Genomic DNA, 22,237 nt, shown 5'->3' with positions numbered 1-22,237 from the left:
TATCACAAAAATTAGTTGATTTGAGTTTCGCAAAGGCTGTTATGCGCAGCTTGTCAGTGACGTACAGCTCTGTGATCAGTAGTAAATGCTACTCCATCTGAAAGCAACACACATCAAACAACTTTCCAAACATGAGAAGCATTTATAAACCTCTTGTCCGACAAAAGACAACATTTAATAACATTGTTTTTACTCCAAACTCACTTCATAAAGTCAGTTGAGTGTTTGAAATAAAATCCTTCTGTTAGATGATGTCTTCTTACACAGAATAAGGCACACCACGTATTATTTCAAAGTATTCTATGCAGTGATAAAGGCTATGTTGATTAGTATTGCATTATAAAATATACTTTATTATAATAAAATTCCCGAAAAGACTTGTAGAACTCAGATAAGCCATATATTTCCATAGTCGTGTTTATTAGTCATGTTGAATCAATGAAAACAATTCAATCTTGGCCCTGTCCCAAATCGCACCCTAAACCCTCGCAGTCTTCCTCTGAGTCAACACTTTCCTGACATGATGCCACTTTGACTGTCGGGCAAAAGTGGAGCTCGCCCCCAGTCTGTCTGTCTGTGTGTGTGTGTGTGTGTGTGTATGTGTGTGTGTGTGTGTGTGTGTCTGTTTGTCTGTCTGTGTGTGTGTGACAGCCAGCCAGCCAGCCAGACCGATAGATAGAAAACTGTGTGTATATTATATTATATTATATTATATCATATTATATATATATATATATATATATATATATATATATATATATATATATATATATATATATATATATATATATATATATATATGCATTTTGTAATATGTATTTTAGATATATTTAGTTATTTATATGAATTGTCATCAACAAATATCTTATACACTTTATATTCAAGAATCCAAATTCACTATAAAATTTGTAGGATTGGAAAGATTATAATCATCAGGACTACATAATAAGACCTTTGCTAAATGAAATGATGTATGAGACTTCATTTTATGCTCCACGGAAACACATTAATAACTAAACTTTTTCAAATACACACTGAATACAAAATACACAATGATAAGGATGTGACCAAATCTACAATCCTGAGAAAAAGTTGCCACAAATTCCTGCTGATCAAATTCTAATTAGAGATTAAGACAAAATCTTGACTGCTGGTGGCCGGGTTTAATCTTCAAACACACAAGACACTGACCACAAACTAAGCTGCACCGCTTCACTTGCGTCGGGTCAAAGCCGGTCACTGCGTACCAATGATCAAAAAGCTCCTCATCCCATTAGCCAGAACTCGCAGTGGGGTAACCCAATTAAATCAATTCCATTTAATCAGAGTGTGCGTCTGTATGAGCTGCATGAGCTGAGGGGGTGTGGCTTTCCTGACAGATATATCCCACCGCTTAATCACCAGAGCTGCATCCACTGAGAAACGCTAATTGGAGTGATGGAATTCCACTGATGACAACTGGAAAGTGTTGCAAATCGATCGACCTCTTAGAATTTGTAAAAGGTCTTGCATGGGTCATGTGACCAGACTCGATTTCTGCTATAAATTAAAAGTATACAAAACTCCATTTCAAAAAATATATTAAAAAAAAAAAAAAAAATTATTATATATATATATATATATATATATATATATATATATATGTATATGTGTATATGTATATTAATATATGTATATATGAATTTTTATATATAAAAATGGTCATGAAAAAAGGTCATCCACATTTCTTTCCCATAAAACACTCATAATCCAGTGTAAGAAGGGGAAAAAAACATTCAAATAGTTGAAACAAGTTCTGTTAATACAAAAGGGAACAAAAACACACCCCAGCTTTACAAAGTCTGCAATAAATGAGCTAACTGATGTATCTTTTTGACAGGCAAGAGGGTGTAAAGATATAAAACAGGATCTTTTGAGATATTGCGGTACCTTGGGTCTGTGCTGGATGATGATGCTCATCACAGACTAATTAGATCTTTGGAGTATACTCAGGTGCGCCTGCAAAGACAAAGAGAACATGATCAGTAAACACACACACACACACACACACACACACACACACACACACACAGAGAAAGAAAGTATTGAAAGAATACAGTGGTAATTAGTACCCACTGTAACTGCTGTGAGAGAGCGTTAATCAAAAACAATAAATATTTCTCACACTAATGTACAAACTATTGAAACTGGAAATTTGGAAGGGGCATATCTAATTGTTTTTTGTATTTATTTTTTAATTAATACCTTAAAGCGATAGTTCACCCAAAAATGAAAATTACCCCATGATTTACTCACCCTCAAGCCATCCTAGGTGTATATGACTTTCTTCTTTTAAACGAATACAATCGGAGTTATATTAAAAAATGTTATCAGTGTTTTGTTTTTCTCTCTCCTCTGTGCTTCCGTGTTCATCACTTCTCACCAGGGCTTACACTACGCCTACGTCTTACATCATCCGCTGGAATGCCACTCTCTCATGAACGCCCGTTTGCATTATTAATTCTTTAATTTTTCTTCTAATTACTACGAAGCTGTTTTGAAACCGTCTGTAATGTATAAAGCACTATATAAATAAAGGTGATTACTTAAAATACACTTGTTTCTTACAAACAGCTTTTCACGTCACAAGACATTAACTGATGGACTAGAGTCGTGGATTATTGTGATGTTTTTATCACCCGTTTGGATTCTCATTCTGACGGCACCCATTCACTACAAAGGATCCATTGGTGAGCAAGTGATGTAATGCTAAATTTCTCCAAATCTGTTCTGATGAAGACACAAACTCATCTACATCTTGGATGGCCTGAGGGGGAGTAAAATTTCAGCCAATTTTCATTTATGGGTAACATACTACTGTAAGACTTTGTAAACACTTACCACATTGTGTAAAGAAAGATATATGGCCTATATCAACACAGGCATGATACTTAAAAAACACAAATGAACTGAAGCACAAGAGAAACGACCTAAGAAGTGCAACATCCAACACTAAAAGCAAACATGATGACTTCATTACTCCCTTCAAATGGGAAATTGCCAAAGAAACACAGTTCTAGGACTCTTTTCCCGGCAATGATAACCAGACCTCTATAATGGAGTAGACATGTCAGATTTTTCTGCGGCACATAAATATCATTCACTTCTCAGCCTCCATTTGAGAGTCACATGGTGCAATCAAATGACAAAGCCGTCGAGATGAAGTCATGACACAGTAAATCAAGCGAATTTTGAGCTTTTACGGGCACACAAAAAGAAAAGGAGCAAAACACTGATAGGGAGTAATAAACCCTTCTTTTCCCTATTACATAAACTTAATAGGATTTGGAATGCAATCACTGTCTAACCTAATGCTTTTAGAGACACAGAGGAGGATCTCATCAGATTGCGTCTGGACAGAATGATTCCCTTGTCTCCACTTTTCTGTTCGCTCATCTTGCACATTTTCTGACCCCTTCGTCTCCGCTTCACACGCCTGCCCTTGTACTTACAGACTGATCGGAGACAATAAAGAGAAGGACGAATGTTTACTTTGTCATGAAATGAGAAATGAACTTCCATTATATCATACAAGATCATTTATGTCGCCATTGGATCCTGCTTGCACAATTCAGCTTTTTCTGTCTCGCTCCCGGCATTCATTTGCACTTTGTCAAGGAAACAGACATTTTGTGTCAAGGCACTGGGAATTAAATTCATAAAGAAAATGCATGGTAGATTATCTTCAATTATGAAAACTGCCAGAACAGGAGTATTAAAAAATAGATATTCAAACCATCCTCTGCGGTGGAGAAATTAAATTAATTTATTGCTATGTACACAGAGCCAAATGTGCTCAGACTTCAAATATAACATCCACAGGGCATAAACTTATCATTTATTTCAGAACTGTGTAATGCTACAAACTGAAATGTGGTTCTTAGTACTTATTGATTAGCTTTGAGGTCAGATACCCAAGTCTTTCTCTTCAGGAAACGGACCAAAAATATAGAATTTCCACACCAATAAAAAAGGTCAAGTAAATATTTGTCTATCTGACAGTAAAATTAAAATGTGAATTTTTAATGACCTTGAAGCTAAAGTTCAGGTAAATGACTAGTAAAAATAAAATGTATAATTTAGAACAATGTTAAACAACTAATGAATTTTTATCTCAACATGTTTGTTTTGATGCATAAATCTCAATTTTAACAATAAAAAGTAATATACAGACAGTGATGCATGTGCAACAACAATAATGTGCATTGTTCTGAAATATTGTCTTAACATAATATACATGGGACAGAGGAGTCTGCCCCTAGAGGATAAGCAGCACTGGTTTTTCATGCTCATCACATTCACTATTCATTTCCCCGGCATTTCAGTCTCAGAGGAGCGCATGGACATCACAAACAATGCCTTTCCCCTCCCACAATAACCTTACCCCCGAATAGAACACACACACACTTTATACACTTTTAGTTGTTTGTTTTATTTTTGTTCTTAGGTTGTTTTGTACCCAATGCCAGGAGCCGGTCTGCAGTCTTGTGGTGCTGCGTTGGCCAAACTGACCAATCAAGTAGCTGCAAAACCATTTCTCTTGTTGTTGGGCAAGAAATAATGAACTAAATGTGTTGATTGATTAAATCAGTTGTTTTGTAGTTAATGTATGGATATGCTGTCTGAAAGAATATTTAATAGACTGACTGGAAGTACTTTAAATTATATGTCAGATCTTACCTGTTAATGGTAGAACCCAAAATGGGTGGAGCTTGTTGTATAAAAGCGGAGCTCAGACTCATTATCAGTGTTGCCAACTTAGCAATATTGTTGCTAAATTTAACAACTTTTCAGACTACCCTAGCAACTTTTTATTCCATGACATCACAGCGTCATTTAGCAAATTTTAGCAACAAATCAACCTTCCTTTAGCAACTTCCCCTGAAAATTAGTTGGTAACACTGCTCATTATCTTCACTTGTTAACCAAGTCAACCAAGCAATAGAGGTGCTGAAACTGGCACAACTTGTGTATACTGTGGATACTCATTGTGTGTGTGTGTGTGTGTGTGTGTGTGTGTGTGTGTGTGTGTGTGTGTGTGTATGTGACCCTGGACCACAAAACCAGTCTAAAGTGTCAATTTTTCAAAATTGAGATTTTCTAGGGCTTGACCAGAATATTCGATTATTCGAATATTCTTTCAGTGGGTTGGCATTCGATTTTTAATTTTGAGATGCAAAGGTTTTTTTTTTTGTTTTTTTTTTTTTACACCTGGCATCCCCCGCAAAATGGTTCCCATTTGTCCTTGAATATGAATAGCCCATGAGTGAACGTCATGATTCAGTTCATCTGGAAGAGAAGACAAAAATGCCGAAGACCTCTGCTGTGTGGGAGCACTTTAAATTGAGTAAGGACAAGACAAAGACAGTGTGCCACATATAAAAAAAAATAATAATAAATAAATAAATAAATGAATAAATAAATAAAAAGTACAGTAGCCCAGCCTAAGACTAATTTGTCTATATTAAAAGTATTGCTCTTAACAGACCTGTGTGTTTTGTATCACTAGTGCAGTTTCTGTTCTCGGAGCATACAAGCCCTGCCCTTGTGTGGCGGGCCACTTCTGGCTCGTGCTGTTCTGTAGTTTATTAAAAGTTTATTCATTCTGAACGTGTTGCATGTCCATTTTGCACCAAAATGCGACACTGCACTCCCTTGGGTCTGCAGCAACACACCCGTCACACGTGAAGACGACTGGATGAACAGATCTCGACATAATACAAATGCAAACAGACAGACAGACACACAGAGATTCCTCCCTTTATTACACCGTGTCTACACCGGACGCGACAGTTGTAGTGTTGTGCCACGGCGTGACAGCTAAAGTCTGTCTACACCATAGACTGTATAAAAGGTCTACAATGGACGTGACAAAAAGCGACCGTTGAAAATCATTTGAATTTTATGTCAGTATGTCATAAATAAAACCTTTACTCTCAGGAATTTGTCAGTCGCGCCGCATCCAGTGTAGACAGGTTCTATTGTATTTTGTTGCACTGCTCGTGTCCGGTGTAGACACGGTGTTAGAGAGAAGAATATGTTCAGCCCCCTCCCTCTGAAGCTTTGAATATTCTTTGTTGATTACTACCGAAGCATCAAAGCTCAAAAAATATTATTCGCACCAGCCCTAATTTGAATAAATAAGCTTTCCATTGATGTAATGTTTGTCAGGATCAGACAATATTTGGCGGAGATACAACTATTTGAATATCGGGAATCTGAGGGAGCAAAAAAATCTAAATATTGAGAAAATCGCCTTTAAAGTTGTTCAAATGAAGCTCTTAGCAATGCATATCACTAATCAAAAATTAAGTTTTGATATATTTAAGGTAGGAAATTTACAAAATATCTTCATGGAACATGATCTTTACTTAATATCCTAATAATTTTTGGTATAAAATAAAAATATATAATTTTGACCCTACAAGATTTTTTTTTAATCCAGGTAACTAAATAAACCATTAATTAAAAATATATATTTGCCACACACCAGTGTTCAATGCTCGAAATTAAGCTCAAACATTTAAAAATCCTTTTCCATAACTGAAATAAAGCTAAAATAAAATAAATATTAGATGAAAAACTCGAAAAATGTGACACTTAAAAAAAAAAAAATTAAATACAGACTTGGCAACTAATCTAAATAAAGTTTACCAAAAATTAAAAAAAAAAAAAAAATTACTGAAACAAACTAAAATTAAAATTAAAACTGAAAATATATTTTAAAAAATCTAATTCAAAATATTAAATACTATATAATTAATCCTAAAATAACACTGCCACTAACAGCCAACAAGAGTTTTTAAAAACATGAAAAAGAAATTGCCATTCATCTCAATGGCAGTAACCTGCATCTACCGTCATCTGACTAGCAAAGCAAGCAGCAAAGCAGTCCTGCTAACTTCCTGTTTCATCAGGAAATGTGTCAACACTAGAAAGATAAACTGCTCATAAAGCCAATTCATGAGGCTTGGTTAGTTACAATTCTGCACACATAATTCCTGCAAAGTAATTTTCTGTGTATTAATTGCAAGCACGGTCCCTCAGGAGCCATCTTGGGCCCCGAGTTAAGTGTTTTCCTCAGGGCGCAGTCACGATCGAGCTGGATCATGAACTTGGTAACTTAGTGACTCTCTTGGTCTACTCGAATTGTACCTGCAATCCTTCTATTAGCAATTAACCTCCTCAACCATTAGTCACAAACCACCCAAACATGTCTGAAACGGAGTAGGACACCTAAGAGTGAAAAATCACTTCCCAAGCCATAACAGATGCTGCTTTGAAATCTCCATGTCGCAATTATTGTTCACCTGTCAACACGAAGTCAAGCCATAAATCATCTTTGTAATTATCAATTGATTAAAAAAGCTATCTGATGGAGAAAGCGGCTCACAGGTCTTATACATCAATTTTAATGACACTTCTTAATCCAAAAGATTTGGCAATCACCAGAGACCAATTACAGGCCATGAGATAGAGTTTGTCATGTTTCGCCTCTACATCGTTTGGAAAAAGGGCTTGCAGGGGTTCATTTAAAATTGACTGGTAATCCACAGGCATCATGTTACACCAAATCCAGAACATCGTGATGTTATACTTTTCAAGAAAACCAATGGATCCATGAAGTCAATTAAAAAAAATTACTTCACACACACTACTATCACAGTTCAAGCTGAGCAGAGGAAATAATTTATTTTAAATATTCAATAAACACCTACTGAGCAAAACTAAATTAATATACTTTCTAAAAAATTAGATTGGACTCAATAAAAATACTAAATATTATCCAACAGTCCCTAGATACACTTCATGGCCAAGATTATGCAGAGACTCACTTCTAATTAAAAGGTTTTGTGAAGCCTATTAATTACAGTAAAGCCAAATCTAAATGCTACAGCATGCAATGACATGATGAACACTTGGAAAGGGTCCTTTTCTGTCTCTTCTGGACAACGCAAGGTCTGCATAGAAATAATTTATTATTGGGGAAGAACTTGACTGACCCGCACAAAAACCAGACTTGAACACCATTGAACACATTTGGGATGAACTGGAACACAGACTGTAAGCCTCAACACCCAACATCAGTGCCTGATGCTCTTGTGTCTGAATATGAACAAATCCCAGCAGTAGTGTTCCAACATCTAGCGGGATGTTAGGAAGGGCCAGTGATTTTGAAAGTAAACTTTCAATTATATACATACTTTTGGCCATTTAGTATGTATATATTAGACCAATCTACTGTACATTTTTATGTAACTGACTTAAAAAAAATGATGACCAGTCTTAAAGAAAAAATTCAGATGACTAACCAGTAACTGAGCAGTTTATACAACCGGCCCCTGTTTTTAACACTGATAATAACAAGAGCAGCAAAATCAGCATATTAGAATGATTTCTGAAGGATCATGTGACACTGAAGACTGGAGTAATGATGCTGGAAATTCAGCTTTGCATCACAGGAATAAATTAAATTTTTAAGTATATTAAAAAAAACAGTACTTTTAAGTTGTAATAATATTTCACAATATCGCTGTTTTTACTGTATCAAACAAATGCAGCCTAAGAGACTTCTTTCAAAAAACATTTAAAAATGGTATCGCACCCTTTATATATCTGATACAAATTCAGTAGATTTGGCTTCAAAATAGGACTGTATGAAATGGGGGTGGGGGGGAATCTTACTGTGATTTTTTTTTTTGATAAAAATTGTAATTGCGATTTTAAGAAAAAAAAATGGTTCAGGCTTGCTGTGCTCATTTGTAGAGATACACAATTTGGCCAAAAACTTTGTGATTATGACTATAAAATTATTTGGAAACAGTGAACAGTGAAATTGTTTATATTTTTATATTATTATTATTATTATTATTATTATTATAACTAAATAAAAATGTTATACAAATAAATAAATGAAAATTTCACTTTAAAATTAAAAAAAATCTAGATAATAATTATTTTTTATTATTATTACTACTACTACATAAAAATATTAAATAAATGAATCAATTTCACCATTTAAGATATATATATATATATATATATATATATATATATATATATATATATATATATATACACAGATTATTATTTTTTTTTTGTGATATTTTAAATGACATTATAAATGTTTCAGTAACGTTTCATAAGCACAACATGTCATAATTAAATATATTTATAAATATAATTGTGCTTGTACTTCACTGTAACAAAATGTTTAATTAGTCATAAGTTTTCCCATCCTTTAACTCAAATTAAACCAATTTCAACTTCATTTACTGTAAATTATACAAGGTTCAACAAGTTTAAATGACCGAGTTTATATAACACAGCGACTGAACTTAAGTGAAGTTGAAGTAAGTGGACATTTTTTACAATGTGCCCTTTTGTTTAATATGTAATGCAAAGAAATTCATATATTTTATTTGTGGCTCTGTACATTAACATGACTGTACGTAATTATCAATAATCTAAAGGCTTTTCCAGTTTCTTGGTTCTACACTTCTCTTTCCTTTGAGCCTTGGCTTCACACAGGACAGAAAATTATACTTCTTTCACATCAATGGCTGCAGCTCAAATTCATCCGAGGTTTCAGCCCTGCACAGCGGAAGTAAAAATTCCTACTGCACACAAAGCGACTAATAACAGTGGACATTTGCTCATTTTTCTTCCATAATTGTGCTCCCTGCCGCCTGCATTTCTTAATGAAGGTGGCAACATATAATTACCTAAACCATATTATTCAAATAAAGCACGACAGTGGCAGCACCACCCTCGAAATGAGGTCCCTACCCGAATCATCTCACTTTCTTCGATTGTGCTTCTCTCCAACAGCGCTACTAATTTTCACTGAACTACATTTGAGAGGCACAAATTGTCTGTGACACTTCCAAATTTATCATCAACGTTAATAGCGTGCCGCATAATCCGCTCAGTACAAAAGGAAATCAGAGCAAAGTCAGATTATTCAATTGTGTAAAGGGCCATAAATACTAGTTGCAAACAGGAACAAATGTACGATCTGCAATTTAAAGAAACAATTCAGCACTATGGGCCAGTTCCTCCTGCTAGCAGTCAGTTTCACCCAGCTAAAAGTTCATGTTATGGGAATGGGAACATCTAGTAGCGACCTCCTGTGTGAACGAGGCACGATGTAACCGTTAGGCTCGTCTCTGTCCCTAAAACAAACTGCTGCACTCTGACTAAACTTTCAGAAAAAGATACCGCCTGAAGCAAATAATTCCATCACTGGATAAACGGATATCAGAGACGTGAATACGATTACATCCCTTCTGAGGTGCGCTGATTGCTTTTGATGAAAGTCATGAAGAGTCTTTAATGACACGTCTGTAGCTGTACGATTGAGTCAGAAACCCTCGTTCCTGTAATCATTTCCCTCAGTGCTGCCTGATGATTATACAAAAACCCATGCAGAAGCTGATGGATTGGTATTTTGGTAGGACAACATGAACATTTGAAATGTATTTCAAGTAACAAAACTAATATTTTACTCACCATCATGTTGTTCTGAAATTCTTTCTTCCATATAACACAACCAAAGATGTTTCACAGAATGTCCAAGCTGCTCTTTTTCAACAAATAATTACTCACATAAAGCTATCATACAAAAAAAGTTTTTTTGAAAGATATTTTTGAAAGAAGTCTCTAATGCTCACCAAGGCTCAGTTTATTTGAAACATGGGAAAAAAAACAGTAATATTGTGAAATATAATTACAATTTAAGACAACTCTTTACTATTTGAATATATTGTAAAATGTAAATTATTCCTGTGATCAGAGCTGAATTTTAGGCATCATTACTCCAGTCTTCAGTGTCACATGATCCTTTAGAAATCATTCTAATATACTGATTTGATGCTCAAGAATCATTTCTTATTATCACTGTTGAAAACTTAATATTTTTGTGGAAATTATTATATTTTATATAATTTTTTTCATGTCTTTGATGCATAGAAAGTTCAAAAGAACAGCATTTATTTGAAATGCAAATCTTATGTAACATTATAATGTCACTTTCTATCAATTTACTAATATATATATATATATATATATATATATATATATATATATATATATATATATATTATAAATTAATTTCTTTAGAAGAAAAAATAAAAAATAAAAGTAATTATTATTATTATAGCCATTCAAATCATCAGGAGGGACAAAATTCATTTTAACAAAATTCTAATTAAAGTTTGACAGAAAAGGACAAAAAAAAAGCACCATAAAAGTAGCCTAAGTAGTCCATACGAATCATGCATGTCAAGGTTTTCTAAAGCCAATATGATCCCTATATGTTAGCATGCTACAGGTGGATTTTTAGCAAACGACCTTTTGGTACAAAAAAAAAAAAGAATGAAATTTATCATGTGACATCAGATGCATGGATTTTTTTGAAGCTCAACAGCGTGGAAAAACTATCCACATTTGCATAGAAAAAAACCACTTGGACATTTTACAAAACAAATCATTTTGTGTGCCAAAGACAGCAGACAGTTCTGAACAACTCGAGGGTGAGTAAACAATGACAAAACATTTATTTCTGACTGAACCCACCCTTTAATCCCCCAAAAAGACACAAAAATGTTTAACAGTAGCCAGTGACTTCCATAGTATTTTCCCCCCTACTATTGAAGTCAATGGCTACCGTCAACTGTCTGGGTTACCAACATTCATCAAAATATCTTCTTTTGTGTTCAACAGAAGAAAGAATCTCACATAAGTTTGGAACATGATGGTGAGTAAGTGATAACATTTCCATTATTGGGTGAACTATCCCTTTAAAGCAATACCCTTGTGAACATACAGATAACTTCATAAAACAGACTATCATTCATAACCAGGATGGGCCAGCAGGTTTAGAGAGCTTTAGTTAAAAGTGGATGCTAAACAGGTTCTTATTAAAGCATATGTTAATGTCCATGATGACCCCAGAGGGGCAGTATTTAGTGGCTAGTTTCCCAGCTACAGCAGGCCGGTCTACAGAGGCCAAGTGCAGCTAGAAAAATCATAAATCATCTGCGTTGTTTTACACCTGAACTCTCTCTAATGCCCTAGATAGAACCGCTATCCTTCAAGGCAGATTCAACTATTTACCCAGCAAATGAATTATTACATAATGCCCAAGCATGCAATGTCCCAAAGTACCGCATACTTCCCAGCCATGTCTGACTATTTGTTTCCATCTGAAACATTTGGAGGGAAGAAATTATACTCGAAAACGGATACGTGATAGAATGCAAATAGAGGATGTAAATGTGAAGAGACGAATAAAATGGCGAGGAGAGGGAACGTGCTGAAGATCTGAAACACAAAGCTGTCAGGTGTGAGAGGGATTTGAGAGCGGCCCGCTTAACCTCCATCCCGCTGCGTATCAGTGCAGCCGGGAGGGGCTCTGTGTTACGGCTGGAGATTACAGGCTCCAATAAGCACTACATTCACTGGTCATTAAGCCAATGTAAAAGTGCTTTGATTCACCCTAGTGAGTCTATTTTTAAACAAACACTGAATTCTGATTTTGCAGTGAAGTCATAGGTCTCAAATTAGGGAATGACCTCAAATTGCATTGTTAGCAAATTGTGTTAAAATACAATATGAAATCAAAATTCTTAATAAATGTCTGTCTTTGGTCACAGTTAATCAGTGCATGTTATTCTAAAGTAAAATCTTTCTGCTTTTAAAATTGATTTCAGCGCAATACAATGTACAACTACTGTAAATAAACAAATCAATAAATTCAAGCCATCCTAGCCCAAAATTGATTTTCTGATTCCCATTATCATAATACCATAATAATTTGAATGTACTCATTATCATTTAATGTAATAATAATAATAATGAATTAATTTACAAACATAAATAAGTTGAGGAAATTATTATTGAGTTGAGGAAATTCAGCTCAGTAAATTGAGTAAATTATTTTTATTATTCATTTAATTTACTTATAATGTACATGGTTATTAATAATAATAAATTTAATGGACTAACATGTATAAGTTAATAAATTATTAGTAGTAGTAGTAGTAGTATTATAACAATAAATTTGAATGTACTCATTACTGATTTAATTTCATTTACATAACCACATTAATACTTTACATATATTAAATGTATTTTATTAGTATTATTGTCATTGTTATTAACTTAATTTACTTATAATAAATGTGCAATATTATTAATAATACATTTAAATGTACTAGTATGTAAAAGTAAAAATTATTATTATTATTATTATTATTATTATTATTATTATTATTAGGTCACTTATTTATTTAATTTACTTATAAATTTACAACATTAGTATTAATAACAACAACAACAATAATACTCATTCTAATTTTATTATTATTATTATTATTATTATTATTATTATTATACCAATAATTTTGAATTTACTCATTACTAATTTCATTTAATTTAGTTAACAACAACATTAATAATATAACTTTACATACAATAAATGCATTCTATTATTATTATTATTATTATTATGTGTTATGTCAACTTTTTATTTTACTATTTAACAAAAAAAAAAAAAAAAAAAAAAAATTGAACCTAATATAATAAATATAAAAAAAGAAAAGAAAAAAATTCTTAACAAAATTAAATTTAAAGTGTGTCAGTTTTCATAATCTTTCATCAAAATTGAATGGGTCAGATCTCTCTAATGTAAGTCTATGAGAATTTTTTTTTTTATTTTTTTTTTACCATTTATCATCCGCCAGGCAAAAAAAGCACTTCAGTTTGCCAACAAAAGTTATCGCACGTCTTCTAAACAACCTACACAAACTGAAGCATTATTCATGCCAGTAGCACAAACTCTGTGGGATGAGTAACATGCCACGTTTTACACTTAGAGTTAGTTTATTCAAATCCCTAACACCATGTACAGTGTGAGCAATAGTAACAGCTACTATGCAAACCCAACAATAACATCACATCAAATCCCAAAAGACACAATGAAATCCCACGCTACATTATTCACCATTAAACATGACTCTCCCTCAGAAATGTCACATTACGGATATTAAATGCATTGCCACTTTTAAATTAAAATGCAAATGCTGCTTCATGCAGTCGCTAATGTCCATGAATGTAAAATCTGATTTCAGAGTTCATCAGGGATCCGGCGCTGTTAAAAGCAATCGCCAATCCAACATGAGTTTTCAAGCTGGGTTTTCAAGCGAAATCCAGTTTCAAAACAGATGGAAAGAGAAAAGCTGTGTGAATCTACAGAGCAGCAGGGGTTGAAGGTGACAGCTCGCGCAGTGTATGGATGGCGGACAACAGTCTCTAATGGCTCGCACAGCCTCTTAAGAGCTCGGAAACTGTACAGTTTGCTCAAGGCCCTTTGCCCTCTACATTAGCAAGTATATTACTCCATTTGCTTTGGCTATGAGCTGAATATTCCGCATACTAATTCTCATCACAGACTCTGACATTCACTCAGCCATGGATTCCCAACTGGCTTAAGTCCACAAATTATGAGGCAGTCTAACGTAGTCTCTCGCTGATTTGACCTCTCTGTGAGGTATTGCATTTGTCTTGTCAGCAGTTAGACTGGTTTCCATCTCATCTGTTTGTTTGACTGTAGGTTGGTTCAGACTGCCAGCACATCCTCATGGGTTCAGTCTATATATGGCCTCAGTGTGCCAGGAGTCCTGCTGCATATTTACACACTCCTGCAGATCTATATTCACCCACAGTGCCAAGGTTCAAACATGGAATCAGTGGTAACATGCTAGACATTTCTAGTTCCAAATGACTCAAATTGTGCTGAATAGGGCACTTTTTTGTGCTCAATTTCTTAAGCATCATGCAGAATCAAACTATAGTGGGCACATGTTACCCCAGACCTTTTTTAATTATTTTAAATGCAATTTTAAAGGGCAAAAAAATGTTGTAGCTCAAAAAAGAAAGTCATTCACGTCTACATTATTTAGCTTGTTAGTCAAACGAGTTGCAGATTATGCATGAAGATTGCTGGTTTATTACTATAAAGAATTATGTAAGAAACTATGTTACAATTCAAAAACAAGAATCTTATGCACACCAAGGTTGAATTTATTTGATCAGAAATATTATTGCAATTTAAAATAACTGTTCTCCATTTGAATATATTTTAAATTGTAATTTATTCCTGTGATGTAAAGCTGAATTTTCAGCATCATTACTCCAGTCTTCAGTGTTACATGATCCTTCAGAAATTATTATTATAAATATTGAAAAGAGTCAAGCTTCTTAATATTTTGTGGCAATATTTTTAAAATATTTTTTTAAAGAATATAAATTATATGAATATGAATTATTTGAATTTTTTATGTTTTATTGTCACAATTGAAATTTGATACATTAATTTAATGCATCATTGCTGAATAAAATCAATCATTTCTTTTTACTGAACCCCCAAAAAATTGGATATTGTATGTAGAGGTAAATTATACCAGTAGAGAAATACAAAAATACAAAATAAAATGGAAAAAGGGTAAACTAAATAAATAAATAAATAAAAAGTGTATAAAACCCCAGCCCAATTTTATGAATAAACAACTTGATTTTTATTTAACGTGGTCACCCACTCACCCAGACAGAGGAAGCAGACGGAACACTGAACATGTTTAAATAATAATAATACTTCAAAATCTGCTCATTTTAAAAACACTTATTACACAGGATATATGTATATCCTTAGGTCTGGCTTTCTGATTGGCTAAAAAAGGCTGCTCTCTTGACCGTTTTTGGCATTTATAGAGTGTAAGGCTGTCAGGTGTGATTCTCAGGACACTATTTCAGTGAAATCTAACATGTTACACAAGAGTATTAAACCATTTCTGACCTTTCCCTGATAGCAGAAAACCCATTTAAGGTGTTTACATGACCTCGCATGTCGCTGACTTAATAAGGTTTAATATAATGGATGTAAACTCGCTGGTTAGGCAACCTACAAAAACAACTTGCTCCTGCTTTTCCATCTGCAGCACTGTAACTGGCCAACAAATGCAACAATATTTACATCTACTCATTTATTTGACTAACACTTTGTCACTTGGTTTAGCAGGCAATGCATTAGCAAAATCCCAACAAAACTAGTGCAGACAGGTAATTTATCAAATCACAAACAAAACCTCAAGCCTAACTAATTAATAAAGACTTTGCCTTGGCGGCGCAAGATGAAAATAATGTGACGAATGACATGCATGACAGGCGTTACCCACAATACAGCAGCCGAGAACCTGACGCAACCTCCATCTTCTAAATTAGGATCTGCTTTCATTACTTTTACACAGTTCACAACCATAAATAGAAAAAGAACGAAATCAAACACTGCTCTCAAACTCAGCTTCACTGTATGTTTTGCATAAACAAATCAAATGCCATATCAATAAGACATACTAATGTACATCTTCAAATGTCAAAAATAACGCCTCAGTGTTCTTATTTTTAGATTACAGACATGCATGACACAGAACTGCTGCCCAGATTGTTTTATATAAACATTAACCTACATTTTCCAGGCAGTTCGCCTGAGGTCAGAATAGATAATGCATTACAATAGACAGCATGCTAAAAGATGTGGGAAATTATGCAACGTAGAGCCAGTCAGGGGCGTTTCTCTTTTTATAATACTGTTTTGAATATAAATGGATATAAATCATCTTTACCTGAAGTTCAGAGTCATTCACAAGCTGTACACGCAATAAAGAGCTGCTGTTGACAAAGGATAGAAGACATTTGTAAGTTGTTTCCTTTAGGAGTGTCAGTGTAAGCTTTTGAGTTTTACTTGTTTTCATTATGTAGGGACTGTGCTTACATTTATGATAATATAATAAATTAAGAAACCAGATTAGGTTAAATAAACCATGTGTATGATAATTGATAAAAATGGAATTAATATTAAGAAATAATATTAAGGAATGTCACTGCTTTAGTTTTTGCAAGAAGCTTTTGAGTTTTACCAGTTTTCATAGACTGTGCTAATATCTATGATAATATAATAAATCAGGAAACTAGATGAGATAAAATAAACCATTTGTACAATCATAGATAAAAGTGGAGTTTTTAGCTTTTCAGAGAACCTTTTGAGTCTTACCAGTTTTTATAATGTAGAGACTGTGCTTATATTTATGATAATATAATAAATCGGGAAACTAGATGAGATAAAATAAACCATGTGTATGATTATACAGTATAGGTGAAAGTGCAATAATGCTGATGTCATTTCTCAAATGATAACAGTCATGATAGTAATCGTGATTATAATTTTGAGCAAAATAATTATGATCATCAGTTTAATAATTATGCAGCATGACTAAAATGTGACTAAGTTAAAAGTCAACTAAAACTTGACAAAAATATTGAAAAAATATATATATAAAAAAAAAAGACATCTGACTGAGATCTAAGACTAAAAAACAGCTTACAAAATCAGAGCTGATAGAAAACAAACATGACTTGCCTACTAAAATATAATCTAAGAAAATGATATAAGTCATATGGCAATCTTCATCGAGACATAAGGATTTATCAGAAATATTTGACTGGGGCACAGAGGTAAAAAGTGTCTAGCTACGCCTCTGGCACCAAGTGATCTGTCCTCGGCTCTCAAGAACTCTGGCATTCATGCACTCAATCTGAAATTAAATCCAATGAGCTTTATAACCGTGACCTCACCTGTACAAGCCTTCCCATAGCGATCCTCTCCATTCATAACAACATACCCAGAAGGTATCAGTATCCTGAAAATAATAAAACCGCCTCACTTTTTAAAAGAAATTCTCATCTCAGTCTTAAGAAAGCTTCAGAAATCTATCCCTGCTCCAATTTTCTTCTATCCTGAAAACATATTAGCGCTGCCAAGGCAAAACCTCTCATTCTTTGTTCTTCCTTTTCTACAGAACATACTGATTTTGAGAAGAGAAGGATGAAACAATATGACCAGCACCACAACACTTCCTGTGCACAGTGCAAATGTGCACCAAAACTAAACATAATCCAACAACCTTAAGAGTATTCAGCCATATTTCTGCAATCATTCATACTACTGGAAGTGTCAAAACATTGATGTGACGTGTGCAACTACTAAGAGCGTCCAAACTGTAAGCCTTTAATCCGGCGCATGTTCCAAGCTGCAACCTGATACATTTGGCAATGTTATCAATGTCTGCGTCTGCGAACATGACAGCACTGCTATTCCGCACTTCTGCGTGTGCAAGAGAACACATGCATGGCACGACACGGATTATCCCGACGACACGGGGGAAATGAGTCGAGTGTTATGCGTGTAGTGACGTGTGAAATACGTTTATATTGAGAGACAGCTGACCTCTGAGATAACACTGAACACACTTACAAATGCACTGTTGTATCATTGCACATGCAATCGATTTTTGCCTGGTAGGGATAAATTCAGATTGCATTTGTGTACTTACTGCAAAAAAAGAAATCAAAACACCGTGTTTCTCTATGCATAAGAGCCTACAGGTTCAACAAAAGCTCCCTACTGTATCAGACTCCCTTATGATATTGTACCAATCAATAAGGACATGCATGGGAAAAAACTCAAATCAGGGCTACTGGAGATCTACTTTCCTGCAGAATTTAGTTTAAACTCTTATACAAGGGTTTTCAAGGGTCTGCAACAAGGGGGTCCCTGGACTGGCATGCAAAATAAAATTATGTTTAAATCAGTCATTTTTGAATTTCTTTTTAACTATATATAAATATAAATAAATATATATATCATATATATATATATATATATATATATATATCCGCATATATATATATATATATATATTTAAATATACAAATAAATAAAGAAATATGTCAATACTTTATTCTGCATACATATACATTATAATTAAATATAAATATAATAACTGATATGCAAAAAAAAACTCCATATATTAGTCAATTTCAGCTCATATCATATCAGTCAATTTTTTAAATCAGTTTTTAAAAAAAGTATATTCACTATTTTATTTACATTTATATTTAAATATAAATTGAAATGCAAAACATATGATATGGACTGAAATGGAAAATATATATATATATATATATATAAGTCAATATTTTATTCTTTATACATATGATATTTAAATATAAATTAAATAACTGATATTTTTAATATATGTTATACGTTATATTTTTAATATGTATCTAAACATATACATAATATATCTTTAATAATATTTAAATTAAAACCATTAAAATATTATTAAATATTAAAAACATAAATATAAATATTAAAATATGAAATATTAGTTTTAATATGTAATAAATGTATAATTTGAAATAATTATGTATCAAGTTGCTACAGTTAATCTTATAGAGAGGATAAAAAAAAACATTAAATAAACATAAATCTCTACTGTCAAACAATACAGTGAAAAGATGAACCCAGAACACTGTAAAATACATGTACAATAACACGATTTAGTAAAATATCAGCAATAATGCTTGTGAAAGTAATCAATTAAGTCATTAAACAAAAATGATCTGTCATTGGTTTTAAAGTTTTTTTTTTTTTTTTTTTTTATAAAAAAAAAAAAAGATCGACAGTGTCTCCTGTAAACAAACACCTGACCCAGGTGCTCAATGGTTGCTTCTCCAAACCTAGAGAGCTGTCTAACTGGATAGCATTTTGGGGCATTTAAGATTTGAATTAACATATATTGACAATAAAAGGCAGTCTACTTAGTTCAGGAGAAGCAACCATGGAGTTTTGGTTCACTTAAGGGTGGAAACTAAACTCTCCATGCAGGTAGATCTCCAGCGTCTCAGGCCAAACGGCAAATCAACTATTTGAAGTATCCAGGACAAAAGCATCTTCCATGCGGTCCAAGTGACCCAATCCAGCGTTCGCTGTTAAATCCCAGCAGGAAGTTTTTCCCACATCCAGCAAAAGAGGACGGCGCACGCGAACACCTTCACCGAAAGCGCGCGCCTGGCATGTGCCAATCTGCCACCAGAACGCGCACGTGACATAATAGCGCTCCATGCAATAATAATGTAGTTAGTTGCCATCCTCGACATCATCAGCATCTCCAGCCTCACCTCCAGATCGAGTTGCCCAGTGATGCCAGGCGTCTGTCCTTGTTTCTCAGATGTGGACGCTGTTCCTCACGCGCTGGCGGTTGTTTCATCGCATGGTGCTGTAAAGTGTGCTATGGCCTCTCGCATCAGTAGCAGGTGTGTTTCTCTCTCTTCGCGCGCTGTAATGAGTTGGTCCGGGTAGTTGACAGATGCTGTCCGCACGGAGAGACGCAAGTGAATGCTGCTCCGGTCTCTCCCAGCTGAGACTTTACTCCACATAAGCGCCTCCCACTTACAGCCCCATGAGCTCCGGGAGCGCGTTTGCGTGAGAATCAGCGGCACCTACTGGCGAAACGCGGAAGCGCAGCAAATGAACTCATCTAACAGGAGGCCTTGTCATATTTTACTTTAAAAATGTTTAACTGCTTTTGTTATAAATTAAAAATAGACCTAAACTCTGTAAAATATGCAGGGGAATCTACTGAAAATTTGACTCATATTTCATGTGGGTTTTATGAAATTACATTTTTAATGTAAGTTAAACAGTTACACAGTAAAATAAAAATATAATCCATAATATAAGCATCAAAATAGCTACATACACTACTGTTTATTTAGTTGCTTATGAGAAATAAATACTTATATTCAGCAGTGATGCATTACAATGATCAAAAGTGACATTAAAGAAATTGGTAGTGTTACAAAAGATTTTTATTTAAATAAATGCTGTTCTTTTAAACTTTATATTCCTCAAAGAATCCATATATATATATATATATATATATATATATATATATATATATATATATATATATATATATATCCAGGTTTCCACAAAAATATTAACGTTAATAATAAAATAATTAATAATAATTAAAACCTAACCCTACAATAACAATAGCAATAATAATTACAACAACAACAACGTTTCTTTAGCACCAAATCAGCCAATTAAAATACATTCTAAAGGATCATGTGACACTGAAAATTCAGCTTTTCCATCACAGGATTTAATTACTATTAAAAATGTATTATTCTTATGAATTATTATAATTAAAAATATTAAAATAGACAAAATACATTTATTTTAAATTGTAATGTTTTCATTATTATTGCTATTATCATTATTATCTTATTAATATTATTATCTCAATACTGTTTTTACTGTACCAAATTAATGCAGTCTTGCTGAGCATAAGAGATTTCTTTCAAAAACATGACAAATATCCCACAGACCCCAAACTTTTGAACGGTAGTTTGCATGTATTAGATAAAAGTATAATATATGATAAATATTTAAATCAGCGCTTAAATTATATCATACTGATGATTCACAGCTTTGCCATATTCAACCATTTTCCTTACTGTAATTCCCTTCATTCCTTTCTCTGTTTTAATGCGGTCAAATTCAGTTATAAACAAAGCAAATGTGTTTTTAATATTGACTGTTTACAATTATTAGTGTAAAAGTGACCAAAAAAGACAAATGTTGTATTGTAAGGCACAATTGTAAGGTAGAATAACAAACTCCCAGTTCACTTGAGTGCACTTGTCTCTCATTTGCCAGTTACTGATGCTGGCACAGCAATGCCCCGTTGTGGCATGACGATTAATTATGGATTATATACACATAACATGTGTTAAAAGATAAAAAGATAAACATCTTTTCAATGACACCTGCGACGTGAGGTGGTTGCTGGTTTGAATCCCACAAGCTCTAATCAATAACACTGTAAGCTTAAAAGGTATCAGCTAAATGAAAATTACTAATTTTTCATTGTTAATTTCAGTAGTATGTTCCTGGTTAATGTTGCCTATGCATTATCAATTAAAGCAAAGAAATCATTGCTCAAGGGCATGTTCAAACCCCCACAACCTTCAGCTGTGTGTCCAAACCCAAGGGTACGAATCTGCACTGATATCTGCTGATTTTTCTCTGAAGTGGCAATTGGATCCTACATATATAATACATAACAAATGTTTAAAAATTGAAGGTTTGCTCTCATTAATAATAAACCACAACTAGCTTGTCAAAGGTCAACGGTTCTCTGATTCGCTCCCTGTCACATATGTGCAGTCATTGTCTTAACAGCACGCCTGCAATTTATGGATATGCAGCTCTGTTTGAGGAGGAATAGCT

General features: G+C 33.6%; 1 protein-coding gene across 3 annotated transcripts in view; it reads right to left on the bottom strand.

Moving 5' to 3' along the window:
* The window catches only part of LOC109045049 (kelch-like protein 29), a 227,602-nt gene extending 207,231 nt beyond the window's left edge, over positions 1-20,371 (bottom strand). For 2 of the 3 annotated variants that reach the window (XM_042778221.1, XM_042778223.1), the window contains exons 1-2: positions 20,119-20,371; positions 1,930-1,998 (exon numbers count right to left, since the gene is read on the bottom strand). Coding sequence is in view for 1 of the 3 variants with exons in the window: in XM_042778223.1 (XP_042634157.1) it covers positions 1,930-1,959 (30 nt within the window). In the remaining 2 variants the exon portion in view is untranslated. Of the gene's footprint in view, positions 1-1,929; positions 1,999-20,118 lie in introns of those variants that run through there. The other variant, XM_042778227.1, reaches the window with a different exon arrangement.
* Positions 20,372-22,237: the final 1,866 nt, after the last annotated feature.

Source organism: Cyprinus carpio, chromosome A20 (genome assembly GCF_018340385.1).
Source record: "Cyprinus carpio isolate SPL01 chromosome A20, ASM1834038v1, whole genome shotgun sequence".
NCBI classification, from domain to species: domain Eukaryota; kingdom Metazoa; phylum Chordata; class Actinopteri; order Cypriniformes; family Cyprinidae; genus Cyprinus; species Cyprinus carpio.
The sequence above is the reverse complement of the archived record's forward strand: the minus strand, read 5'-3'. Positions and strand labels throughout refer to the sequence as shown.